Source organism: Gobius niger (genome assembly GCF_951799975.1).
Source record: "Gobius niger genome assembly, chromosome: 11".
Classification (NCBI taxonomy): domain Eukaryota; kingdom Metazoa; phylum Chordata; class Actinopteri; order Gobiiformes; family Gobiidae; genus Gobius; species Gobius niger.
This window is the reverse complement of record NC_136862.1, coordinates 13395997-13421547: the sequence shown is the minus strand read 5'-3', so window position 1 is coordinate 13421547 and position 25551 is coordinate 13395997. Positions and strand designations below refer to the sequence as shown.

The window sequence follows — 25551 nt, the reverse complement described above, 5'->3', positions numbered from 1 at the left end:
ATGGAGTTATGATGGAGTTATGATAGAGTTATGATGGAGTTATGATGGAGTTATGATAGAGTTATGATAGAGTTATGATGGAGTTATGATAGAGTTATGATAGAGTTATGATAGAGTTATGATAGAGTTATGATGGAGTTATGATGGAGTTATGATAGAGTTATGATGGAGTTATGAGGAAGTTATGATGGAGTTATGATGGAGTTATGATATAGTTATGATGGAGTTATGATGGAGTTATGATAGAGTTATGATAGAGTTATGAGGAAGTTATGAGGAAGTTATGATGGAGTTATGATGGAGTTATGATGTAGTTATGATGGAGTTATGATAGAGTTATGATAGAGTTATGATAGAGATGATAGAGTTATGAGGAAGTTATGATGGAGTTATGATGGAGTTATGATATAGTTATGATGGAGTTATGATGGAGTTATGATAGAGTTATGATAGAGTTATGATAGAGATGATAGAGTTATGAGGAAGTTATGATGGAGTTATGATGGAGTTATGATAGAGTTATGATAGAGTTATGATGGAGTTATGATGGAGTTATGATGGAGTTATGATAGAGTTATGATAGAGTTATGATAGAGTTTTGATAGAGCTATGATAGAGCTATGATAGAGCTATGATAGAGTTATGATGGAGTTATGATAGAGTTATGATAGAGTTATGATAGAGTTATGATAGAGCTATGATGGAGTTATGATAGAGTTATGATAGAGCTATGATGGAGTTATGATGGAGTTATGATAGAGTTATGATGGAGTTATGATGGAGTTATGATGGAGTTATGATAGAGATGATAGAGTAATGAGGAAGTTATGATAGAGTTATGATAGAGTTATGATGGAGTTATGATGGAGTTATGATAGAGATGATAGAGTAATGAGGAAGTTATGATAGAGCTATGATAGAGTTATGACAGAGTTATGACAGAGTTATGATAGAGTTATGATAGAGTTATGATAGAGTTATGATAGAGTTATGATAGAGTTATGATAGAGTTATGACAGAGTTATGATAGAGTCATGATAGAGTTATGATAGAGTTATGATAGAGTTATGATAGAGTTATGATGGAGTTATGATGGAGTTATGATAGAGTTATGATAGAGCTATGATGGAGTTATGATGGAGTTATGATAGAGCTATGATAGAGCTATGATAGAGTTATGATAGAGTTATGATAGAGTTATGATAGAGTTATGATAGAGTTATGATAGAGCTATGATAGAGCTATGATAGAGTTATGATAGAGCTATGATAGAGCTATGATAGAGTTATGATAGAGTTATGATAGAGTTATGATAGAGTTATGATAGAGCTATGATGGAGTTATGATGGAGTTATGATAGAGCTATGATAGAGCTATGATAGAGTTATGATAGAGTTATGATAGAGCTATGATAGAGTTATGATAGAGTTATGATAGAGCTATGATGGAGTTATGATAGAGCTATGATGGAGTTATGATGGAATTATGATAGAGCTATGATAGAGCTATGATAGAGTTATGATAGAGTTATGATAGAGCTATGATGGAGTTATGATAGAGCTATGATGGAGTTATGATGGAGTTATGATAGAGTTATGATAGAGCTATGATAGAGCTATGATAGAGTTATGATAGAGTTATGATAGAGCTATGATGGAGTTATGATGGAGTTATGATAGAGCTATGATGGAGTTATGATAGAGTTATGATAGAGCTATGATGGAGTTATGATGGAGTTATGATAGAGCTATGATGGAGTTATGATGGAGTTATGATAGAGTTATGATAGAGTTATGATAGAGTTATGATAGAGTTATGATAGCTGCTTCACTAACTCGGGCGCATTACATACGTCACGTCATGAAACAAGTTCAACCCTCCCACCTGATAATGGAGCTCAATTGTGAAGTTCCAGACCCTTGTACGAAATGAGTACGTGGGTCTTGTAAAACCAGGCTAGGTTTACTCCTTCCTCTTCCCAAACACTGGTCGCTTTTTTGTGATATGATCAAAAATAAACAGAGATCTTCAGAAGGTTTTGGAAACACTTTATTTTGCACTACCCTTGATACATTGTACCTAACTAAATGCTCTGTAACTTGTAATAATGTGTACTTATGGGTTAGATACACTATGGAATAATATGTATTTGTAGTTGGTACATGATGTAATAAGACAAAACTCTAACCCTAACCTTAAGCCCAAACCCTCGTGTCCTATTACATTATGTACCATAAAGTACTAATACAAGTTATTCCATTGTGTATCTAACCCATAGGTACAAGTTATTACTCTAAAAAACTAGAAAGCTTGTTAAATTGAACTAAATTTAGTTAGGTACAATGTATCAAGGTAGTGTAAAATAAAGTGTTACCAAGTTTTTTTTTTAAAGATGTATCTTTTATTTTTTAAGTGCCGTGAAAATGGTCTGTTCTTTTCAATTACATACTTTTTGTTTTGAAGATTGTAATTTGAGATTTGTGAATAGCCTGTTTTGCAGCTGTGTCTTCCCGCACCAAACCTCAGCTCTTTGTTTGTAAAGTGTGATGCCTGTAAACACACCGCTGTAGCAATTAGTTTGAGAGCTGAAAGGAAATAAAATTTATTACATTTTGTCCGGCATCTTTCATCCCACAATTAACTGTCATTAGATAGACTTCCTGTCTACTGTAGTACACATGTCCACACTCCATCCAATCATGAATTATTAATGTTTTCTTTGTGTAATCACATCGTCAGAGAAGCACAGCGCAGAGAAGCAGGTTAAGCTAAAAGCTAAAGGCCAGTGTTGACAGACAGGCATATGGGATACTGCAAACGCAGACGTGAAAACAATAAGCTTTCCTCCCTGGACATCTCTGCTCTTTTGGTCTCTCACCACATGCTTAAAACAATACAGGAGCAGGTCAGACACCGATACGTGACCGATTAAGTCTCAGAAATGCGAGGGCAGTGGAGAACAGCGGTGAACGTGCCGCATTAGTTTGACCGAGACTTTGCACGGCTCATCTCTCAATAATTGAATAGACGTGTGTTTTTAATAACTGCTGCTGCTGAGTGGATACCCCAGGGGCTCGCTGCCATAATCTATCCTGATCCTATTACGGCTTCTGTTTGCAAGTAAGGAAGGCCATTTGTCTTATGGGGGTGAGTGGACCGTAAAAGATGGATTGGAGAAGTCTAAGTATTTAAAATATGGTAACAGATTGAAGGAAAAACTAGTTAGTTAGTAGGATTCAAAACTTATTTAACTGTTTTGTTTTCATTTAGTGTGAGAAACTTCGGTCATTTGTTTAAAAGAAAATTGTACACAGTTGATGCTATAATGCTACGCAGCTGTTGCTTTAAACTCAATGTCTATGTGCTGACAGACACAAATAAAGAGAATAGTTTAAAGGAATAGGCCACCGTTTTTACATACTAAAATATGTTCTTACCTCACTTTAGACGTGTTAATATATCCCCGTCTGGTCTTTGTCCGCTCGCTCTGTCACGCAAACGGAGCACATACGCAGCCTCTCCCACATGTCACATAGCTCCAAAAAAGCTCACGATAGAAGCTACCAAGCTCTTCCACGTGTTCCCTATTTAAATAAAGTTACGTGAAGTGTTTTCATGCGAAGTATATTTACACAGAAATGTAACATGTCGATTTTATAAGCAAATAAAAAGGGGGACTATATTGTGAGGCGTAATGATACGAGGAGCACAGCGTCCGCATAGTAACTCCTAAAGACTTCCCCCGCTCACTTCCGTCAATAACCTTTAGGAGTTACTGCGCGGACGTTTTACTCCTCGTATCATTACGCCTCACAATATAGTCCCCCTTTTTATTTGCTTATAAAATCGACATGTTACATTTCTGTGTAAATATACTTCACATGAAAACACTTCACGTAACCTTATTTAAATAGGGAACACGTGGAAGAGCTTGGTAGCTTCTATCGTGAGCTTTTTCGGAGCTATGTGACATGTGGGAGAGGCTGCGTATGTGCTCCGTTTGCGTGACAGAGCGAGCGGACAAAGACCAGACGGGGATATATTAACTCGACTAAAGTGAGGTAAGAACATATTTTAGTATGTAAAAACGGTGGCCTATTCCTTTAAGTAAATTGTGTGTTCACAAGTGTGTGACCTTTTTTTGTGGCAATTTTTTTTTTGGTCAGGGAGTGTCCAATTAAAAACTATACATAAACCCAAATTACACGGAAACCAGAGAATAAATACATCTAAAGCAGTACTAACTAACCTTAATAAATCCTTTTTGTAGTCCCTCTGGGGGTAATACAAGTGTTAATGGGATGATTGAGGGGTCTTTCATCTCCCCTTGGAAAACGACTTTGCTGCCTACGGGTCAGAGGCCCCAATACACACTAATAGAATCACAAAGAAGAAGCTAAGAGGCTAACGGGCAAAGCTAACTGCGGGCTAACGCCACTTAAACAGTATTTACAGCCAAGTTTGAGTGAAAAAAAATGATCTCCATTGTGTAATTGGTTTGTGGCACAATGTACAATATCCCTCTCTCCCTTTGTCTTTTCTGTCAGCGTAGTATTTACTCTCACAGACAATTAAGTAAAAAGCATGCTACAACACCTGCAGTGGCGCTTATGGCCTCTAGGGGCATGAGTTACTTAGTTCTGTTTTAAATCCATGTCCATTATTACATTTTGGAAATGTGTTAATGTTTCCTATAAAGGGGTCATTTACAAAATATGAACTAAAAATGTAATTCCCAAATGGGCCCAATTACAAGTGATGTTCCACGTCAGAGATGCCACAACAGTAAGTGATGAGAATGTGACACCGGCTTCCTGGGGTCAATTGCAAAGACAGTTTGTGTGTATATTTTGACACTCTTCAAACAAACAGTCATGTTATAATGGGCTGAAACGCTCACACAGACCGCCATGACCACCACATACTTCAGCGCCCTCCAGGGAACATGTTTTTGACTTGCTTATTGCAGCAGCACGTAGCTCGCTGTGTGGCGCGCTCAACGTCTGGACTCATCACCCCCACGTTTGTTTTGTTTTTCCCCGTTTCAGGTCCGCAATCTGACCCTTGCGTTCCAGGCGGCAGAGAGCATCGGCATCAAACCCTCCCTGGTGAGTGCCGCAGACCTCCCACGTACACGCGACCAGACAGGGTGAAAGGGACGGGACAAATTGGAAACAGTGATGGGAGTTTGAACAAAACTGTCATTGCATCCGCACTCAGGTGATGGATGAATTACTCTTCCATTTTCACTTTGACACTGAGCATAGCAGAGCATAGCAGACTGGCAGCACTCAACAAAAGCGTCTGTTTCAAACTCTCAAATTCTTTGCTTAATTCTCCTCTGACCTGTATGAATGTATATGAATTTGGCTGTGTTGCGAGTTCAATATTGCTCGTGTCAGGCTGCCTTATGCTCATCCTGAGGTGCTGGGCTGCAGCTACATTGACAATGATCAATGGACAACCCCTGCTACCCCTTGATCCCTGTACACCTGGACTTTTAAAGGCTCACAATATTGATTGATCAGTAATGCTGGATCCTTAGCAAAAAACGTACTCAAAAGTGTGTTTGTTTCATTCATGCATGTTCGAGTAAAGGCCCTCCACCTGCTGATGTCAGGGTCAAGGTCAAATCTGTCTTCAGGTCCTCAGCAGGAGTGCTGGCATTTCGTGTGTTCAGACTTTTATGAAGTCCAAGTAACACCTAAGAAAACATTTGGCTCTCAAAGTACCACCAGGTCTAAACACGGTTTATAACAGGACTATACCATCTCAAAACTGGCTTATTAGTTCTAAGCAAGGACTCAAAAGAGGACAAAAACATGAATAGCATTTTCACAAAATAGATAAAAAAATAGACAAGCCAATGTCCTTGTACACCACAAGAAGCCGGCCAGGGAATCTCGAACCACAACAAACAATCAAACACCACACTAGGTAATAAAGAGGGAACAGGCAGCACATTAGTAAGACACCTGGATAATGCATGATATAGAATCTCTGAAGGCCCAAAGTAGCATTTTCAGATTTTCTTGTTTTTAGTATGATCTCCAATCATATTTCAGAATCAACGTACTGACTTTTGGTCATCGTTCCCAAAACATTGCACATTCACCAGAGTTTGTTATCAATGCCCCAGGTTATTTGTCCAAAGTCAAGATCCTAGTTTCACAAAGGAGAGGATTTGGTTGGAAGGCTAAAGTTCACATTTCTTTGTGGTATTAATTCTCCATTACGTGGCTGTGGTCAAACTTGTTCCCATGTCGGAAAAACAAATAGTTTCTGCCTTTATCTGCTGGGTAAATACAGAGCTTGAAAAGAGAGGAGCTGATCGTCTTCCTCTTGTGTTTGAGGCCAAGCCAAGACAAGCTGTTTGCAGTGGCCTGCACAGTCACACGTCACGGTCGGTGTGGATTTGTCTCTGAGTCGCTCACTGCAGGTCATAATGTTAATTCTCATTTAATGAAGAACTGCTAAGACCCAAACCGTTAAATCAAAGGACAAATCGAGCAAGGTTAACTACTAAAATTACTCATACTTTAGAATGTGTTATGTTTAGACAAGTGCTTTTCATGATGTTAAGATACTTCAAGTTTAGCCGGTGCTACAATTGAACTTAATATTTGAGTATGTGGTAAACTTGATTGAGTGGTCAACCTTATCTGACAGACCTATTGAGACCTTTTTTAACTTAGTTAAAAACCTAAGTCTCTGAGACTCCCCAGCCCCTCATCAGTTACGGGAACCTCATCCCCTCTGCTCCTGTTGGCACTGAACAGGGCAGGGCAGGTGGGGTAGGCAGCAGGACACCGTGTGTGCCTGTATATGCATTAACCTGACGCTACTGTTGGCTAAACAAACTTTGTAGTGCGTGTCCAAAGGCATCCAAATCACACTTTTCATAATTGAGCAAGAAATACAGCGTTCAATGGTTCAAGGATTTAGTTTTGTTGCTTCTTCTTCACAAAGCAACCAAGAGTTTCACATCAAAGACAAAAGCGTTTGAGTAAAACTGGCTGTAAATGAGGGGCTGATTGTGCGTTATGAATTAATATTTTAAGATAGTTGCCAATTGCAGTGATTCACATGCACTTGCTTTACATACGTCTCGTACCAAAGCATTCTTGGTCTGAATGTAGTACCGGTACCCCCAGGGCAGGAGCAGAAAGAGAAACAGTCCCTCTAAAAGCGGCTCAGCATCCCAGTTCCCCCTGTCCAAAAGCATGTCAATGGGGGTCTTTTGGATGTCATGGAGGTACTGAAACAACTTCAAGAGGAACAGGAGGACTTGATTTTCTCTTATGGCATCAATCGATAATACATTTTCACTGTATTGGCACCAACGGAGTCTAATGTGTTGAAACCTGCTCAGATTCCGGTAGTAAAATCACATCCTTTTTTCTCATCGACTCTTTGAAAATTCAACCAATTAGAATCAAATCTGTATTGAGCAATATGAACAAGAAAACAACAAGTGGAGAAAAAAAGGGAAGAACAAAAATAAAATAATGATTGGTTGGTCGTGGGATTATTTTGGTATTATGTGTATCTGTCATATATGGTGTTCAAATATCACTTGCTCACTGTACATTCAATGGTTTATAGTTACATTTGCTTAGAACATAGATTATTGTGAGCATTAGTACCAAGAAAATGGACTAAAATATGAATATGACAAAAAATGGGTCTGATGGTTTTTGTGTGTTTATTGTTTGCGATTCCCAGAACATAGAGGAGCTGATGAGAACGGACCGACCGGACTGGCAAAGCGTCATGCAGTACGTCTGTCAGATCTACAAATACTTTGAGACCTGAACCACCACAGACACCTGCCCTGCCCTGTCTTTTACCCATGTGTCAACATGACCCCGTGAGCTGCAGGACCCCAGAGCCCCACATCCTGTTCAGTCCAGCTGACTGTGGACGATAACAGCTAAGCCTACAACGAACTACGGAAAACTGCCACAGAGACTTTCAAATTCAAAAAAACATCTATAAATATGACATGACAAGTAACACATCTTTGGTGAGCAAGTTGATGCCGGAAAGTGAGCGTATTGGGTTGAAGTGACGAACATAGCATCTACAAACTGCCATGTTAACTCACATTAGGTTAAACTACTGTCTCCATTCAAGCCTGCCCTCTGTTTTCTGCCAAATATTTCACTAAATTGCCATTGTATTCAGATTTTCTGCATCAAAGATCGAACTCGGATGTTTGTAGCGGTGGTCCATGTGCCAAATCCTGTCCAACACAACTGTCTATGCATGGTTAACAAATTGTTTTGTCCAGCCTGAATAACTCATTTGTCGTGTGCTAAAATGTTCTGTTTATGGCCAACGCTGACCTACATTTTTGTAAATGTGTTGAATTTCAGCTTGTACTTTGCAGAGGAGAAAGTATTTTCACAGGTTTGAGTTGAACTGAAGCCTTTAAGTTATTTTTTTCTTTTTCAAATTTAAAAGAGATTGTGTCAGAAGAGATTAGGAAAGTTGTATCTGTTGTTAAAGTAAGTCACTACAGGAGTGTCGCACATAGTTTTGTAGCAGTATTTTTTAATAACTCTTTTGCATTACAGTCACTACATTGAATGCAATAAAACACTGCTGAACCACACTACGTTTTCTACACAGTTGTTTTGGACACATTTAGATGTTTCATCTGTTGACTTTTGTTTTGAGTTCAAATGTATTTGTTTACGTGCATTTACTGCATCAAAAGGTTTGAGATGAAAGCGTTTTGTATTATCTGATTTTATATCTGAAGACTGAATAAATTTGAATAATTACAACAGATTCATTCATGAACTTGTATTGACTATTAGTAACTCTAATACTTTCGCTGTCAGTTGTGGAAGTTGGATCTTCACCAAATGAAGTGGCCTACTTCATTATTTGATTTGAGGTACTTGTACACAACACATTGTGAATGGCCTGCACCCGCAGGGACACTCAGGCTCAGCATAGAGGGCCGTTATGGACCTGTAAACATGTCACGCGTCATTCCAACGTGAACTTGAGACGCAGGTTGTTGCCAACTCAAGCGGAGCTGTGTCTGGTCATGTTGAGGTTTTCTGATCATCACAAGACGGTTTCTCAATGAATGCCTGTTTTCATTTTGAATGCTTTCTGCTTTTATCTAGTGTCAACATGACAGAGGATTTCTAATTTCAGCTGCTGATTTGCTTCACGCACGTAAAGACGAGCACAAAGGGAACAGTTTTCCATAAACAGGGAGTTTGGTTTCTTCTTGTTTTTGAGTTCCAACACGCTCCTGGGGACAGGACTTTGAAATCTAAACCTTAATGTAAACCATGTGTAGGGATACATCATGTATTGCATCACACTTTGTCGGCTGCAAAGAGCACGTGGGGTAGGCTGTAGTTAAATTGGCGCGTAATTACGCACGGTCAACGCCGTGGAGGGATTCCACAAGCGGCTGCTACTTGCACTATGTGCGTGTGTCTGTGTGAGAGCGGGGCGTGGCTTTGCACAGCGCTATTGAACGTTTTTTTCTATTTTCTATCCGCGTTCCGCCTCCTCTTGAAAACTGCAGTCGGTGGAAGTTGTGTGACACTGTGCAGAGATGCTTCACCAGGCGCATGTACAACTCTAGCCGTGGAGACAAAATTACCAAAATGTCCAGACTAGATAAGGTGGGATGTACTACGGGCTGCTTATGAATACTTTTGTATTATCTCACAGTCATATCGCCTTTGTTAAGTGGAAGTTTTGCTCTAAAACTGCTTTGTTTTGACAGATGGCGCACGAGGCTCACACTTGTGGATTATTACGGGATTATAGCACAAAGACAATTTTTCTTTTTTGGGACTAAAAGTGTGTTTCTGCTGCTCAGAGTCCCGCGCACACACTGACGCTGTCATGAATAAGATTTACATCGTGATTGAAGTTGTCATCGCGGTGCTGTCCATCGCCGGTAACGTGCTGGTGTGCTGGGCAGTGTCCATAAATAGCACTCTGAAGAACGCTACGAACTACTTTCTGGTGTCATTAGCGGTGGCAGACATCCTGGTGGGCTGCCTGGCCATACCTTTCGCCATCATCATCAGCGTAGGCATCGACTTGGACTTTTACGGGTGCCTGTTCCTCGCGTGTTTCGTGCTTGTACTGACGCAGAGCTCCATCTTCAGCCTATTGGCCATCGCAATTGACCGATACCTGGCCGTCAAGATACCCCTCAGGTCAGAAGCCATTTGCTCCGTGTAGAACAGTTGATTACATTTTCTTTTAGATAAGGGAACTGTGAGTCACTCGTGCTCAATGAAATCACAGATAAATCAGGGAAAATGGCCAATGGGCTTGTTTTTTTGCAAATACTATTGGGCACTTTTCATATGTCAGGATTTAAAATATAACAGAGGAAAACAAGTAAATGTAACAAGTCCTAATTATGAGCCAACAAAACACCTGGCTGTTTACATGGAGGCAATTTGAGCCCTGAAATGAACGAGTAAGTGTCTGGACTACAAACAAATTAAAACATCACTTCATGACATCAGCAGGTGGGGGGATGCGTTATGAAAAGGAGACAGGCTGACCATGCAAGATAACTCACCAAAACAAAAGTCCAGATGTTTTTCATGAGGGAATAACATGGTTAAAAGACTATTGAGCTGGATATGTGCACTTTAAATGATCCACTTATATGATTTTATGGGTAAATATATCGCTATCTCTGCTTACTCAGTTATAAACCCATTATTTATCTAAGAAAAAGAGGTTTAGTAGAGTTTGTTTGATGTAAAATCATTGAAATCTTAGTTAGATTTTGCAAACTGCTGATTTCCTGTGCAGTTTGTGATCTAAACTTGGAGCTGTGATTCATGATTTAGTTCTTCAGTTTGTGTTTACTGATTAGAGTGATTAGAGTTTTTTTTTTACCCACGGTTAAAATCAGTACAGTTTTCCACATTTCCCACATCTTTGATTAGCTTCTACTTGATCCGCGAGTCTTCATAATCCGGGCTGAAAGACACTGTTTGCAGAGTGGATTATTCATTATTAGATTCCTATAATTATTAGTTAAACATTGCAATGATGATTTCACTAAAGGCTCTGACTGAGCGGTGGCAAAGTTAGAGGTTAACGGGGGAACTAATGGGATTTAACCTGGTCTTAATTAAGGACGACTAAAGAGAAACAGAGCTAATCCACAACTTGTACCGGAAGTCTAAAATGTTACTGTGCAACTGGTAAACAAGTTAACAAGTAAACATTCTCCCTCAGATGAGAAACAATTATCATATATATTTGAAACATGACCAGGCGCAGTTACATTTACTGCAGTACAGGAAGTTCCAGCCATGTCCTAATGTGTCTGTCTCTAAAATCCGGCACTGTCACTCAAAAAGGTGTTAATTCAGGTCCGAAGTGCCGTCATGTACGAGAACCTGCAGTTTACGCGTAAGACCTGAGGTGGCAGTAGTGAGCATAAAATGACCAACTTGCATCTAGTCTCTTTAACTAAATTGATCATGAATTAATCGCAAATTAATGGCAGCATTTGCATTACAAATTACCGATGGGTTTATCAGATAGAGTTATTAAATAGTAGGGGTGGGACAAAATATCGGATTGGATTTGGATCTTAATACTTGGTACTGCAATACCAAGTATCAATACTTTTTTCATGTATCGCAATACTTTCAATACTGGTGTTTGGAGGCATTTTTATCCAGCACTCCTTTGTTTTCCAGTAACAGCACTACTTTTTTTTTTTATCTTGACACTTCAAAAACTGTCAAATGGCATTGGGTTTATAAACACATGACTGTTTTTCTTTTTACAAATTTTAAGGGTAAACACATTACAAATCATAATTACTTATTGTATCGGAATACGTATCGGATCATGACAAAAGTCTCAGCCCTTTAAATAGTTTTTAGTTTGTTTATGAAATGCGATAACTGCTTTAAATCAGAGCGTTTTATGTCGGCCTAGTGTCAGTAATGAATATAATAATTAAATGAGGGGGCGAGACCTATTACATCAATGCTAAAACATAGGTCAGCCTTTTACACTTTAACATTGACTCAACACTCAAAAGTATCATCATCCAGGACTTTTTTACTCTTAGTTGACTAATTATATGGGTCACTACTTACTAAAATTATTTAAATGCGTCACAACCCTTACCTCTGCTACTCTCCCCACCTCTGCCCGTCACAAACTATAATTACTTGATGAAATCTCACCACGCCTTTGTCCCAGGTGTTGCAGTAGTTGTCCGGTTGGTTTTAGAAGTCGCTTATGAAAAAGACATCCTACCGTATTGAGTGGCTTTTGTCGCCTTTAAAATGTTCTCCTTTGATCCAAACCCCTCGAGAAAATGTCCATGTGTTTGAACATCATTATTTACTCGCTCGAGCTTGTTGTGATCGTCTCTCAATCTAATTAAGAAAGATGAGTAGTTTTCAGCGCTTTATTCTAGACAGGTAATGATTCAAAGCTTATAAAACAGGGTTGTTGTTGTTGTTTGCTTTGCGCGGAGATGTGGCCCGGATCGATAGCCAGTTCAGCGGCAGTAAAGGCCACTGAAAAAAAGAGACGATGAAGAGAGAAAGGTGCCTGAAGGCAGCACGAGCTCTCAGCATCAGCCTGGGTAAAGCGTCCCACCGCCCAATAACACTGAACGCATCACGAGGTGGCTCTGCGCTGATGTTTGACAGTAAGTGGTTGTAGGCTGTGTGACTGAGGTCCCCTTGTCATTCTCTTCATCGTCAACTTTTGGCAAGAAAGGGCAGATGGACTTCGTGGCAGATTAAAGTGGTCTGCTCTTGTAAAATCTCCATCAGGGCTTCTATTTTCGACGATAAGAGTCCTTTAGAGTCGGAAGTGATTGTAAATAGCTATAAAAAGTGGCGTAGCATAACACTCAATAGGCACCGCTAAAAGGTTTGGGCTCAGATTGAACTGACGTGGCGTGTGCTTCCTGCCAGACTGTGGAAATGTTTCTGCAATATTGCGAGAAAGGGGCAAAGATACACCCGAGAGTGAAACAAAGTGGAATCTAAAAGCTTCTTGGTGCAAAGGAACCATTGATTAACCTTTAACTTCAAATCCGAATGAGGATATAATACAACGACTGTAGCTCAAACTGATAAATAAGTTGAGGCTGCTCTTTTTTTTTTTAACTAGACTTATAACTTACCTCAGATTTCAAAGCAATATTGGGTTCTCTTGTTCTTTCTTTCACTTGCTCTTTCGCAGCCCGTCTCGATAAAAGAAACCTGTGTGGTTGTGGTGTTGCTGTGGGTGGGACGGTCCTTTGAGGTCTGTGATGTTGTAAAGGTCATGTCAAAGATCATACAGGCCAGAGCGACGGGCCAAAGAGCCTTCTAAGAAACTCTAAATAGGGAAAAATGGGGTTAGCTGATAGCATGAGTAGTTTAGCTCCGCCGTTATCTCCTGGGCTTTCAAACATCTGCTTTTGGCCGTTCACTTCCACCGAACACCATCTGTGAAAACACTATTGGGGCCCTAACACACATCCAAAGTCAAGTTAAACATACACATGTCAGTACAGTTTCCCCACGCAGTTTTTTTTTAATGCCATTCAGAAAAGACATTTTCTTGTCAAAATAGAGGAGCATACAGGACCAAAACTAATTTGCAGAACAAGTTACTAAAACGCAACTTCTTCAAAAAAAAAATGTCTCCATGGCGACCACCCACTTAGAAAAATACCATTATTTCCCACATAGACTAAAAAAGAAATGGGCCCATCAAATCTGTGGTTGCCTAAACAAACAAATTAATGAGAATATTTATATATAATAAGGTTAACAGTTACTTTATTAATCCCTGTAGGAGCTCGGGGACCCATCTCCAGATGTGGAGCCAGGCTAATTGTCAGAAACCCCCTAGCCAGTGGATTAACCTATTGTACATGTTTTTAGTGGTCGGGGAAACCTCCACACTGAAAGGCCCCGTCCTGGTGGGAATTGAACCCGGTACCTTCTGGCTGTGAAGCACAAGCGCTAACCGCTGTGCTATTGTGCCAAATGTTATACACCAGGCAGTGTGTATGGCGTAGATATTGTGTTATGGTCAATATTTAATTTACTATTTAGTACGTGCTACATGGTTGATCGGACTTCTCCAGCATGTGTTTAACATCCAAAGAAAAAAACTAAACAAATGTAAGCTCTTCACAGACTATTTCAATTTATGATGATGGCGATGAATAAAACTTAGAAAGGCAAACTTCTGATGCGATAAGATAAAAGCAAAGAAACTTGTTATCCACTGCAGAAGACAATTTGCCTTTCCAATTACACCCAACGAGCTATTTTCCTTTAGACGGTCCACTTTACCTCTCTCAAGTAAAGTAAGACAAATGATATATAATATAATATATAAAACATTGTTCATATTTAGGCCTTGCAGTCTTGAAGTTATGTCTTTGTCACGATACTTGACAAAATCCGGACAATTAACACGGACGGTTTCAAAGTTTTAAAACCAAAAAAGCAGTTTCAGAATTTGTATTGTGTTGATGAATGTTCGGGCTGTGCAATAATCAAAACTCAATCGAATCGTGATTAAATCTATGGTCAATCTTAATAATCACTGTGGTGCATTTTAATCAATATGTCTTTCCTGGATAAAGGTTCTTGAGCTGTCACCTGTACTATTAAGGTAGAATTTCCCTACGGGGACAATAAAGTAAACAAACAAACAATAGACCTGTAGTGTCATTGTACAAAATACAACGAAACCCCCAGTTAAGATCTCATACTCATTCTCTACCCCATCCCTTTTACACTCCCAATATAATCATTAACAATCAAAAATATAACTTCATTCAATTGTTAACTTAAATAAGAACCAGAAACACAACTGTCATTGCACTCGGTCCAGAGAGAGCACAGGGCCGCTGCGGGTTGACATGCCGCCGCCATTTTTATGTCGTTTAACTACAGAACTAAACTCGGACGGACAGCTCCTGCACGACTGAGAGCTGACTCAAACAATCAACAGTTCTATATAATGGTGCAGCGGTTTGTGCTCTCGCCTCACAACAAGAAGCTAGTTCGATCACTGGTTCTTCCTGTTTACTCTACTACAAACATGTACAACAGGAGAGTTCTGGTTTAATGAAGGTTAACAAAAGAATAAGAAAACATCTTTGTCAGTAATAGGTTATTGTTTGGAGAGGCGTGAAATGGAAGCTATTTTCTATTAAATCTTTAACCACTTACCCCCCACCTTAAAGGAATAGGCCACCGTTTTTACATACTGAGATATGTTCTTACCTAACCTTAGTCGAGTTAATATATCCCCGTCTGGTCTTTGTCCGTGCGCTCTGTCACGCAAACGGAGCACATACGCAGCCTCTCCCACATGTCATATAGCTCCAAAAAAGCTCACGATAGAAGCTACCAAGCTCTTCCACGTGTTCCCTATTTAAATAAAGTTACGTGAAGTGTTTTCATGCGAAGTATATTTACACAGAAATGTAGCTTGTCGATTTTATAAGCAGATAAAAAGGGGTACTATATTGTGAGGCGTAATGATACAGGAGCAAAACGTCCGCGCAGTAACTCCTAAAGACTTCCCCCGCTCACTTCCGTCAATAGAAGCTGTGTGACTGGTAGAGAGCCTTTTACAAGCAGAAAATATATTTTGGGAAAGTGCTGCGCATTCCTACCTCATGGTAGAGGTCCTGGGTCCTGTGTCGTCATCCGGGGTGAGTTGGAAATGTGTGAAACATTACTACACTATATACTTTCTGCTTGTTATCACAGCCCGGCACGATGCACGTAAAAGGCATTGTTCACAAGTTATCGACGCTTCTTCAACTGTTCTCTGCGATCTCTCTACAAGTCACGCAGCTTCTATTGTCGGAAGTGAGCGGGGAAGTCTTTAGGAGTTACTGCGCGGACGTTTTGCTCCTCGTATCATTAAGCCTCACAATATAGTACCCCTTTTTATCTGCTTATAAAATCGTCAAGCTACATTTCTGTGTATATATACCTCGCATGAAAACACTTCACGTAACTCACTATCGTGAGATTTTTGGAGCTATGTGACATGTAGGAGAGGCTGCGTATGTGCTCCGTTTGCGTGACAGAGCGCACGGACAAAGACCATACGGGTATATATTAACTCGGCTAAGGCTAGGTAAGAACATATCTCAGTATGTAAAAACGGTGGCCTATTCCTTTAAAGCCACACCATCATTGAAAAATACCTCATAAATGTACAAACAAACATGAGCTTTTGCTGTGAGCGGCTCAGCTCTACTAAGACATGACTGTAACTTTACCAGGAGCGGGTACGTCTCCAGCTCGTCTCCATGGAGATGTCGAATAAAGTCTGCAGAATTTTAGATTGAAACAGGTTAGGTCCTCATCCAAATCCATTCTTTGATTACCCACTGTAATAGCATTTTCTGTGTCGAGCTGGTCATTAGGAGCATGTTTTGTACTGATGGCAACAGTATAATCTAAAATGTTACGCAGTGTGCCTTTAACTGAGCGCATTTTCTCGAGTTTGGCTTTACCCAAATCCGTAAGCGTGTTGTCGTGTTTTCTTCTCTTATTATGTCCCTTTTTTGTTGTGTTTTTGTCACTTTTAGGTCACTCTTTTGTCGCTTTTTTTGTTGTATTATTGTTCCTTTTATGGCACGTTTTTGTTGCTTCTTCGTCACTTTTTTGTTGTGTTTTCATCCTTGTTTTCGTCATTATTTTGAGGCTTTTTTCAAGAAGCTTTTTATTTTGGGTAATGCCAAACTGGAGAAAATCCACTCAGTTCAGGCCGGGGGTAAGAGATTAATGGTCATTGGGTGGAAAGCACTCATTTGTCTTTTAAATCTGGCTCTCGTGACTCATATCAGTAAAGGCCATTTTTATTGCAAGTCAGAATCAATCAATATGAGGAAAATGCCTTTGTCATATCAGTCACCTTCAATGAAAGTGTAGAAAAAAACAGTTGAAGTATTACTCTGTGGATCTAGTTTCTACCAAGATCTAAGGGGAACGAGCATCACACACAACATTGATGGTAAACCCTGAAATGGAGTGTCATGTGGTGACATATAATGTGGTGTTAGGTGCGTGTCCCGAACAGAAGCGCAACAGAGTGAGGAGGAGAGGGGTGAAGAATGAGCGAGATGCCAACACGCTGCCGTCATGCCAGAGCTAATCCCCTCAGACCATCACAACCCCACATGTCCTTTGTCCCCCGTGCACGTCAGAATGAATGACGACCTGAATCTGGTCGTAGACAATGAGTAGCTCACAGATTACTGATAAGGTTGCATGCAGGAGAGGCTAATGATTAAGTGAGACCAGCCTATCTGCACATTTATGCCTCAATTTTGACTTTCAAATGAGGTTTGGATGGAAACTACTCATGCAAAAACACACAGGAAGGCTTTTATGGGCACCTTAGACGCACTTCCTGTCATGCAGTACTTGCAAGTGTCATCTTCTTACCAACAACAAAAAGTGGTGGTGAAACAAACAAACTCGCTCTAAAAATATGTTTGGTGTTTTTTGTTGTTGTGGACAATGATGCAGTATGTTAGTGCACGCAATCTGGTCAAAGTTTTATTTTCGGCCGTTGTAAAAATGTAGTATAGTGATAGGAAAAGTTTGTTTGTTTGTGTTCACTAAAATGACCGGTAGCTATGGGACGTATGTGCTTGGTATGATCATAAAAGGAGTCGAGGAAAGGAAGTGTTTATGACAATGTGTTTGCTTGCTTTTTATTACACAGTAAGTCCAGAAAAAGAATGTTAAGTTTAGTTTTTGTTGTAAAGCCTTAAAAGCAAGTGTCTAATACTAACGGTCATTGTCAAATGTTTAGAATATGTCACAGAAGTTTTGTGCTGGCACTTACTCCCTGTAGTCTTTTCTTCTGGTACTGCTCCATAGAGATTGGATTTCCTTCTGTATCAGCTGTCTGTGATTGTACTAAAGGAAATGAACCGATACAGCACACGTGGCGTCACATGCCTCTCCCCGTTCGCCACCTTGAAATTACATTCAGTGGAAGCAGTTCGAGGCTGTCTTAGTCTGGAAAGAGTCCCTAGTTTAAGTCACACAGCGAGCCAGGCTTATGTAATATTGCATGTGTCTGTAGTTTATTTTGAGTGGTAAACTGGACATAGCAAAGTATGTGAACTTGGACATCAGAATAGTTTTGTTTATCCAATTATAACCAGCTTCTCTCATGCGAAGGGAAGTAATAGAGCGGTGATGTGGCGCAGCGGTGAGCGCTTGTGCATCACAAATAGACGGTCCCGGGCTCAATCCTTTCTGTGTGAAGTTTGCATGTTCACCCTGTGTTTCCTCCGGTTTCCCCTGCCTGTAAAAACATGTACAATAGCGATGGATGGTGGCGGTCTTAGCTTGTTGCTGCAGATGTGCGCAGTCACACTTCTATGTGGGTCAATGAAGAACAAATCTCTGACACCATGTAAAGCGCTTTGGGTGTGAAAAGTGCGACACAAAGCTTCCGTTCCATAATAAAACACCCAATTTTGTGGGGAAAATGAAAGTTGACAATTCATTGAAATAAGAGTAAAAAAACTTAACAAAAACAAAGAAATGTTCAAATGTGTCTCACATTTTAAAGCAGTAACTTGTGCTCCTAGAGGCCATAAGCGCCACTGCAGGTGTCGTTGCATGTTGTGTTTATTTACTCATTAATGGTTTGTGAGAGTAAATACTACGCTGACAGAAAAGACAAAGGGAGAGAGGAATATTGTACATCCAATCCAACATTTCACTTAGCTTTTCCCGTTAGCCTGTTAGCTTCTTCTTCGTGATTCCATTGTGTATTGGTGGCTCCGACCCGTAGACAGGGAAGTTGCAATATTGGTTTCTGGCCAGAGACACCAGTGGGAGATCATCCCCAATCATCCCATTAACAGTTGTATTACCCCCAGAGGGACTACGAAAAGGAGTTATTAAGGTAAACAAGTTACTTAGTTCTGCTTTAACTAGTATAATATGACCACACCAAACGTCAGGTGAGCTGAAAAATTGTTTATTGTAAGTAGAGACAGGTGATTGGGTGGTCTGGCAGGGGCTGCACCAATCAGAGCCAAGGAGAAAAGCAAGTCCACGAATCAGGGGAGAGACCTCCATCAGCAGCAGCGTTTACATGCAGAACAAGGTTTAGATAGATCACATAAACATGAGGGGGCGCGAAGTGCCATAACAAACGGGGAAAAAAATATTATTATTCTTACAGACAGGAAATCTCAACCAAGAAGTAATTGCTTTATGTTACAATAAAAATAGATTGCCATTTAGAAATATTTAATAAATAGTTAAAATACCCAGGACTTGATAAACCTGTTAAACTAAACCTCTCCTGTGACTTGACATTTGTCACTTGAGCTTGAGCACTGACAGTGACTTCAAACCGTTCCTCTGCAGTGGTGGCTAACGTCACTTGAGATAATTAGCTCAGTGTTAGCCAGCAGCCTGTTTTAGACACAGCTCCCATTAGCTCCCTCACACAGATCAACAGTGGCATGTTCAGCTCACGTCTGTCTGATGCATGCGCTGCTCATGTCGGCGTGGCCCTGAGTCAGAGAAGCCTCTCCAGCTGCACTCTTTAGATGAGCAGGAAGAATCACTTATGAGTCAGCCTTAACCCCCCACTGCAACGCCTGTGAAAAGTCCTGAGCATAAATTTAGAGCTCTAAGCAGAGCCTGTGACATGTGGGAATTTATGAGCACATGATAAAAGTGAGGTGTAAATCTTTCTGTTTTGATAAGGTCTTGTTATAGCTCTGGCAACTGTTGGTTTAGAGATTGGGATCGTCCATCCACTGATCCACATTCTCAGAGAGTACAAAAGGTGGATTTTACAAGTTTACTCCATCATGGATCTCATTGAGAGACATTATTTCTGCTGTTTTCAGAGCATTTTGTATTAACAGTTGTTTAAAAACCTTTTGACCCCAGCTGTGAGGGCTTTTCATTGTGGAGTTTGCATGTTCTCCCTGTGCCTGCGTAGGTTCTCTGGTTTCCCCACCACTAAAAACACTTCAAGAATCCAGGATGGACGATATCAGTGGATGTGTGAATGAATGGGGATGGTTTGAGGGTCCCTTGACGCACATGTGCAGCCGCGCTTCTGTCTGTCCGCCACGGGGGAAATCCGTAACTTACCACCACCACCACGTGTGGGGTCAATGAAGAAAAACTCCCTGTGATCTGAGTCATGAGAAAAGCCCTGCACAAATAAGCTGACATTCCAGTTAATTAGGATGCCTAATAAAGTCAGCACCCCCCGGTGATAAGTGGGTTGTGGAAACATTTTACGCTCATAAGCCTTTTCGATTAATTTATTTACCCCTAGAGGCCATAAGCGGCACTGCAGGTGTCGTAGCATGTTACGTTTTTTTACTCATTATTTGTCTGTGAGAGTAAGTACTACACCGACAGAAAAGACAAAGGGAGAGAGGGATATTGTACATCCAATTACACAATGGACATTTTTTTTTTCACTCAAACTTGGCTGTAAATACTGTTTAAGTGGCGCTAGCCCACAGTTAGCTTTGCCCGTTAGCCAGACACCAGGGGGAGATGAAAGACCCCCAATCATCCCATTAACACTTGTATTACCCCCAAAGGGACTACGAAAAGGAATTATTAAGGTACACAAGTTACTTAGTACTGCTTTAAAATGACAGTTGGTGAGTTTGTTGAACAAGACTGTCTCTTACATCAGTGTTTCCCACCCACGGGGACCCCTAAGGCATTTAGCAGGAGGTACCAGGAATCACCTGGAGTAGAAAAGTAAAAAACTGAGTTATTTTTAATAATGTTTTTCAGTAAAAAGTTTGCACATTGCACTGACTTAAATACGAAATAATATGAGTTTAGTTGATCACTTTGAAAACATTTTGTCAGGATGCTTAAAGGTACAAGCCACCGTTTTTCCATACAACGATATGTTCTTACCTGCGCTTAGACGAGTTGATACGTACCTGTCTGGGCTTTGTGTGTGCCTGTGGAAGAGCGTGGTAGCTTCTAACTTCACCCCCGTTTGGAGATTTAGGAATACATTGGGAGAGGCCATATGCTAAAAACATCTTTGGTCGTTTTGCGTGACTGAGTGCACACACAAAGACCAGACAGTTACGTATCAACACGTCTAAGCTCAGGTAAGAACATAGCTCAGTATGGAAAAAACGGTGGCCTGCTCTTTTAAGAATGTCTCAAGGAATACACCAGATAAAAAAGTTGGGAACCACTGTTTTACATTGTGCAAAACAAGATATGTTCTTCTTTGTGTCAGGGCTTGTCATCCTGGTGAGATGTTGAGAACCACTCACTTTGTGCCTAAGTTATCTGAAAATATTGAATTAATCAGGACGTTGAAATTCTAAGACTATCATTATCTAGAACAGCACCTGTCCCACATAAGAGAAATGATCTTGACCAAAACCTTTATAAAAATAGTTCAGTCCACCTATATAAAAGGCAGATGGAAAACTGTGCTAATCATAAAACTTTATAGGTCTTTCACAGTCTGTTGTACTCTCAATGGACCACTGTTAAACAAAAGCGGGACATTGTGTGGCTTTGATGTCCCTGTTTAATGTCGCACATTTGAACAACAGCCACTTTGAGAGTCATATTTCAGACAATAACATTCAGTTTGTTTTCCAGGTACAAGGAGCTTATGACGGGAAAAAGATCCAGGGAAATTATCGCGATTTTATGGATCCTGTCCTTCGTCATCGGACTCATACCTTTCTTTGGCTGGAACTTTAAACACGAGGGCTGTTCCAAAAGCAGCTCGCGGCGCACCAACACTACACTCCTTTACAGCTGCAAACTCAAGTGTTTCTTTGAAAGCGTGGTGGACATGCACTACATGGTCTACTTTAACTTCTTCGTCTGCGTTTTGCCCCCTCTCCTCATCATGCTGGGGATCTACGTGAAGATTTTCACCGTGGCCCGCAAGCAGCTGAGGCAGATCGAGCTCAAGTGTGTGGGTAACGGAGAGAGCCAACACCACGGGCTGCTGCAGCGGGAGATCCGCGCCGCGAAGTCCCTCTCCATAATCGTAGGGCTGTTCGCGGTGTGCTGGCTGCCCGTGCACATCCTCAACTGCCTCACCTTATTCTACGGCGGACTCAAGAAGCCGGAGATCGTCATGTATGTCGCCATCATCCTGTCACACGCGAACTCAGCGGTCAACCCCGTCATATACGCGTACCGGATACAGGACTTCAGGAACACATTTCGAAAGATCCTCGCCCGACATTTCCTGTGCCGCAAAGAGGAGCTGTACCTGAGTTCCAACGGGAGCAAACGCATCAAAGACCAAATCCACATGACAATAGACCCGCTGCTATAATGGCACGAGCGTTACTGAACTCTACATGGAAAATGTTTACAAAAAAGGGTTTGATATGTGAAGTCGGAGGACGCCTTGAATGTTTATTTATCAGTATCAGGGCTCTTTGGAAATAAAGAAGTCTTACTTAACTTTTGTATTGTGAAGACACTTGGAGGCTAACTGGATTGGTAAAAACCTGTGAATAGGACGCAGACTTTGCTTTACACTATTTATCAAAACAAATCCACTCTGTCACCATTCGAGAACACCCCTGCTATTTTATACTGTCCATGTCTGCCTGGGTTATTAACTTATTTATTATGTTGAGAACGTGTTGATCAAATTAGTGTGCTTTTATTTGTACTTGACTTATCTACGGACCTTCGAGTAACAGAAGTGATTTTGTGGAAGACGGTTTAAGGCTCACACCCTTTAAAATCAAGTGACCAAGTGTTTTGTGTTTTTATACATTAACAGTACTGTGCAAAGGTTTAAGTGAGACGCTACTATATTTGAAGGAAGAGTTGTACGGTAGGACAGTGGCTCCAAAAGTGGGGGTGAAGATGATTTGAAGACACAATAAAAGCGCTATTGACACTTATATATATTATAGCGAAAACAGCCACAAAACTATATTACCTTCAACAGTGAGTGAGGGTCCCAGGATGTTTGCATGGTCATTTTCAGCATCGATTGAAACAAAAACAGGTGGACACATTACACATTACATTTAGGCAGTGTTGGGAGTAATGTATTACAAAAGTAAGGAGTTACAAAAACATATTACTTTTTTCAGTAATGAAGGAATAAAACATAAAATACGGGAATATATTAGTCATTACAATTAAAGTAACTCAAGTTACAAGTGCATTAAAATGTATGAACGAAAAAGTGCCAAACCCCCAAATAGAAATGCAGAAGTTTGTTGAGATCTGCAGTCTGTACTTAATGTCCTCAAAACAAAAGCACAAGAGAATGGGGGAAAGCGAAAGAAAAGGAAATCTGTGACTGCACTTGGTGGTTTTATTACTTATTTTGTCAAAAGTAACTCAAAGTAGTGTAACTCAGCTACATTTTTGAAACAGGGATATGTAATACAAACTTATTACATATATTCACTAATATACAATATATTACAATTTTGAAGTAACTTGCCCAACAAGGGATGTGTCAGTTTCGCTCCCCATCCTCGTTGCCTTTTGCTTTTTAATGCATTTGTCACCATTGTCAGAGAAGTTAATGTGGCTTAATGAAGGATGTTGAAAAGGTAAGACAGGGCCAGCGCACTGGGAGTATTTCTGTTTTTGAATTTGCCCTTTTTGTTCTTTGTGCCTTTTTATGATAAATGTCTTTTTTGTTTGTTGCCTTTAAACAATAGAAAACTTTTACACAGTACTGTACTTAAGACAACAGATATCTATATTGCCTTTAACCAAGTGCCGGAAATTCCTCACTGACTGAAGCGTCCCTTCATCTAAGTCAAGTGAAATTTTACTGCTATTCACACCATTGTGAGGACTGTTTGAACTTGTGGTTGCTATGGAAATGGTCTTCATTTTTCATCACTGTGAAGCGCATGGAAACATCCAAACCTGTGGAAATGAGTAAGATGATGGGATAGTTTGTCTCTAAAATGACCTATCTTAAAGTCGTGCTTGGTGACCTTGCATGTTGTTACTCCAAACAACCTAGAGGTCGTTGAGACGGACTGTAGTTTACGGAAACACCGCAGCGACAGACGGGCCACATCAGCCTGTGAGGTCTCAGCTGGGACCTCCAGGCCTCTCTCTGTCCTGACACTGCCCTCATGCCTGTTAGAATTACAGTCACACAAATATCTCTGCAATGTTCAATTAAACTGTATTAAAGACTAAAGCACATTTTACACATGACAGAAACTGCATCAAAGTGTAAATAAAATTGACTTTGCATTAGTGTGAACAATCTCTCTGAATGCCTAATGCCAACTTAATGCTAAGCCATTCACTTCCATTATTCATTTAGCCAGACAGCCTTACATGTGACCCCAGATCCCAGATCACGCTACACGGACCTGACGTGACCCTGGACACATAGAGGCTCAATACACTCCACCGATCAATGCACTGATGAAAGGAGGAGGAAGAGCGTATAGTTTTCCTTTGGGAAGTCATTGTGACAGTAATAAGGACTTGCAGCAGAGTGGCGAGCTTCACAAGAATGTCCCAGGTTCAACTCCTGTGCAAGGCGAGGTTGTTTTGCCCATATCAATAGCGTGAGAACGATTCTGGCTCTTGAACCTGTTCCCTGGTCTTCACAGTTGCACAGCGGGTCTGGCTGAAGGACGGGTCAAATGCAGAGGACATTATTTCCTTACGGGGGACACTAGGGCTGGGTACTGTCATATTTTTTTTCGATACCAGTACTTGGTTTTCAATACCGATACTTGAACCAGAAAACAGAACTATAGCGTGTGGAAGAAATGTCTACAATGTCGAGAAATGTGTGGAAAATGGGGAATAATTTGACATTTGAAAATTGGGAGAAACTGTGGCAAAATTGTGTGAAAAAAAATATGTAGGAAAAAAATGGGCCAAAAATAGGGAAAAAAATATTGGTAAAAAATTGAAAAAATATGATAGGTGAGCGAGAAAAAAATTGGGGCAAATTTTTATTTATTTTTTAATAGGGAAAAATTAAATTGGGCATCTGGCATCAAAACCAGGATCTAATGATATTTTCTTCTTCTTTTGAATGCTTATTTCTCAATACCATGCTGGCATCCTGGTATCGTTTAATGGTACCCAGCCCTAGGGACTTTCTATTCATCAGTTTCTCATCCAAAAACCTTTCAGACTGGCTTGTTGCACTTGTAGAAAATGTCGGTCCAACCATTTTTATATGAAGAAACATTATGGTTTGTACTAAATTACATGTAGTTTTGATTTGTGTAACTAAAACATCAAACTTTGTAACTAAAACATCAGCGCTGACATCGTCCTGATCATGCCGCTCATGTCATCCCCATTACCAGTGTTACTGTCCCACTTCTGATACAAGGGCTACGACTGGAGTGTGCCAAGCCTCTCTGTACATTCCAATGGAGACAGATCTAAACTGTAAACTGCACTGTGCGGCCGTCGTGTCTGTGTCGTGTTGAAACAAGTACTGTAGTGTGGTCGTCTGGCATCCTTCACTCCGGAGCATGGTCAAACCCTTCGCCTTCTGTGAACT

At 40.4% G+C, this 25551-nt stretch overlaps 2 protein-coding genes across 6 annotated transcripts in view; both read left to right on the top strand.

Annotated features, from left to right (window-relative positions):
• specc1 (sperm antigen with calponin homology and coiled-coil domains 1) overlaps window positions 1–8665 on the top strand; it is a 69036-nt gene extending 60371 nt beyond the window's left edge. For 3 of the 5 annotated variants that reach the window (XM_079566126.1, XM_079566125.1, XM_079566124.1), the window contains exons 14-15: window positions 5049–5108; window positions 7726–8664. In XM_079566126.1, coding sequence (XP_079422252.1) covers window positions 5049–5108; window positions 7726–7815 — 150 coding nt within the window. In that variant the 3' untranslated portion in view covers window positions 7816–8664. Of the gene's footprint in view, window positions 1–5048; window positions 5109–7725 lie in introns of all 5 variants that reach the window. The other 2 variants (XM_079566127.1, XM_079566123.1) reach the window with 2 other exon arrangements.
• A 597-nt stretch (window positions 8666–9262) lies between these two features.
• adora2b (adenosine A2b receptor) lies at window positions 9263–23097 on the top strand. The gene is made up of 3 exons (XM_079566176.1): window positions 9263–9656; window positions 9761–10202; window positions 21663–23097. Exons 2-3 carry the CDS (start codon window positions 9883–9885, stop codon window positions 22354–22356), a joined length of 1014 nt encoding a protein of 337 aa, XP_079422302.1. The 5' UTR covers window positions 9263–9656; window positions 9761–9882; the 3' UTR covers window positions 22357–23097.
• The last annotated feature ends 2454 nt before the right edge of the window (window positions 23098–25551 follow it).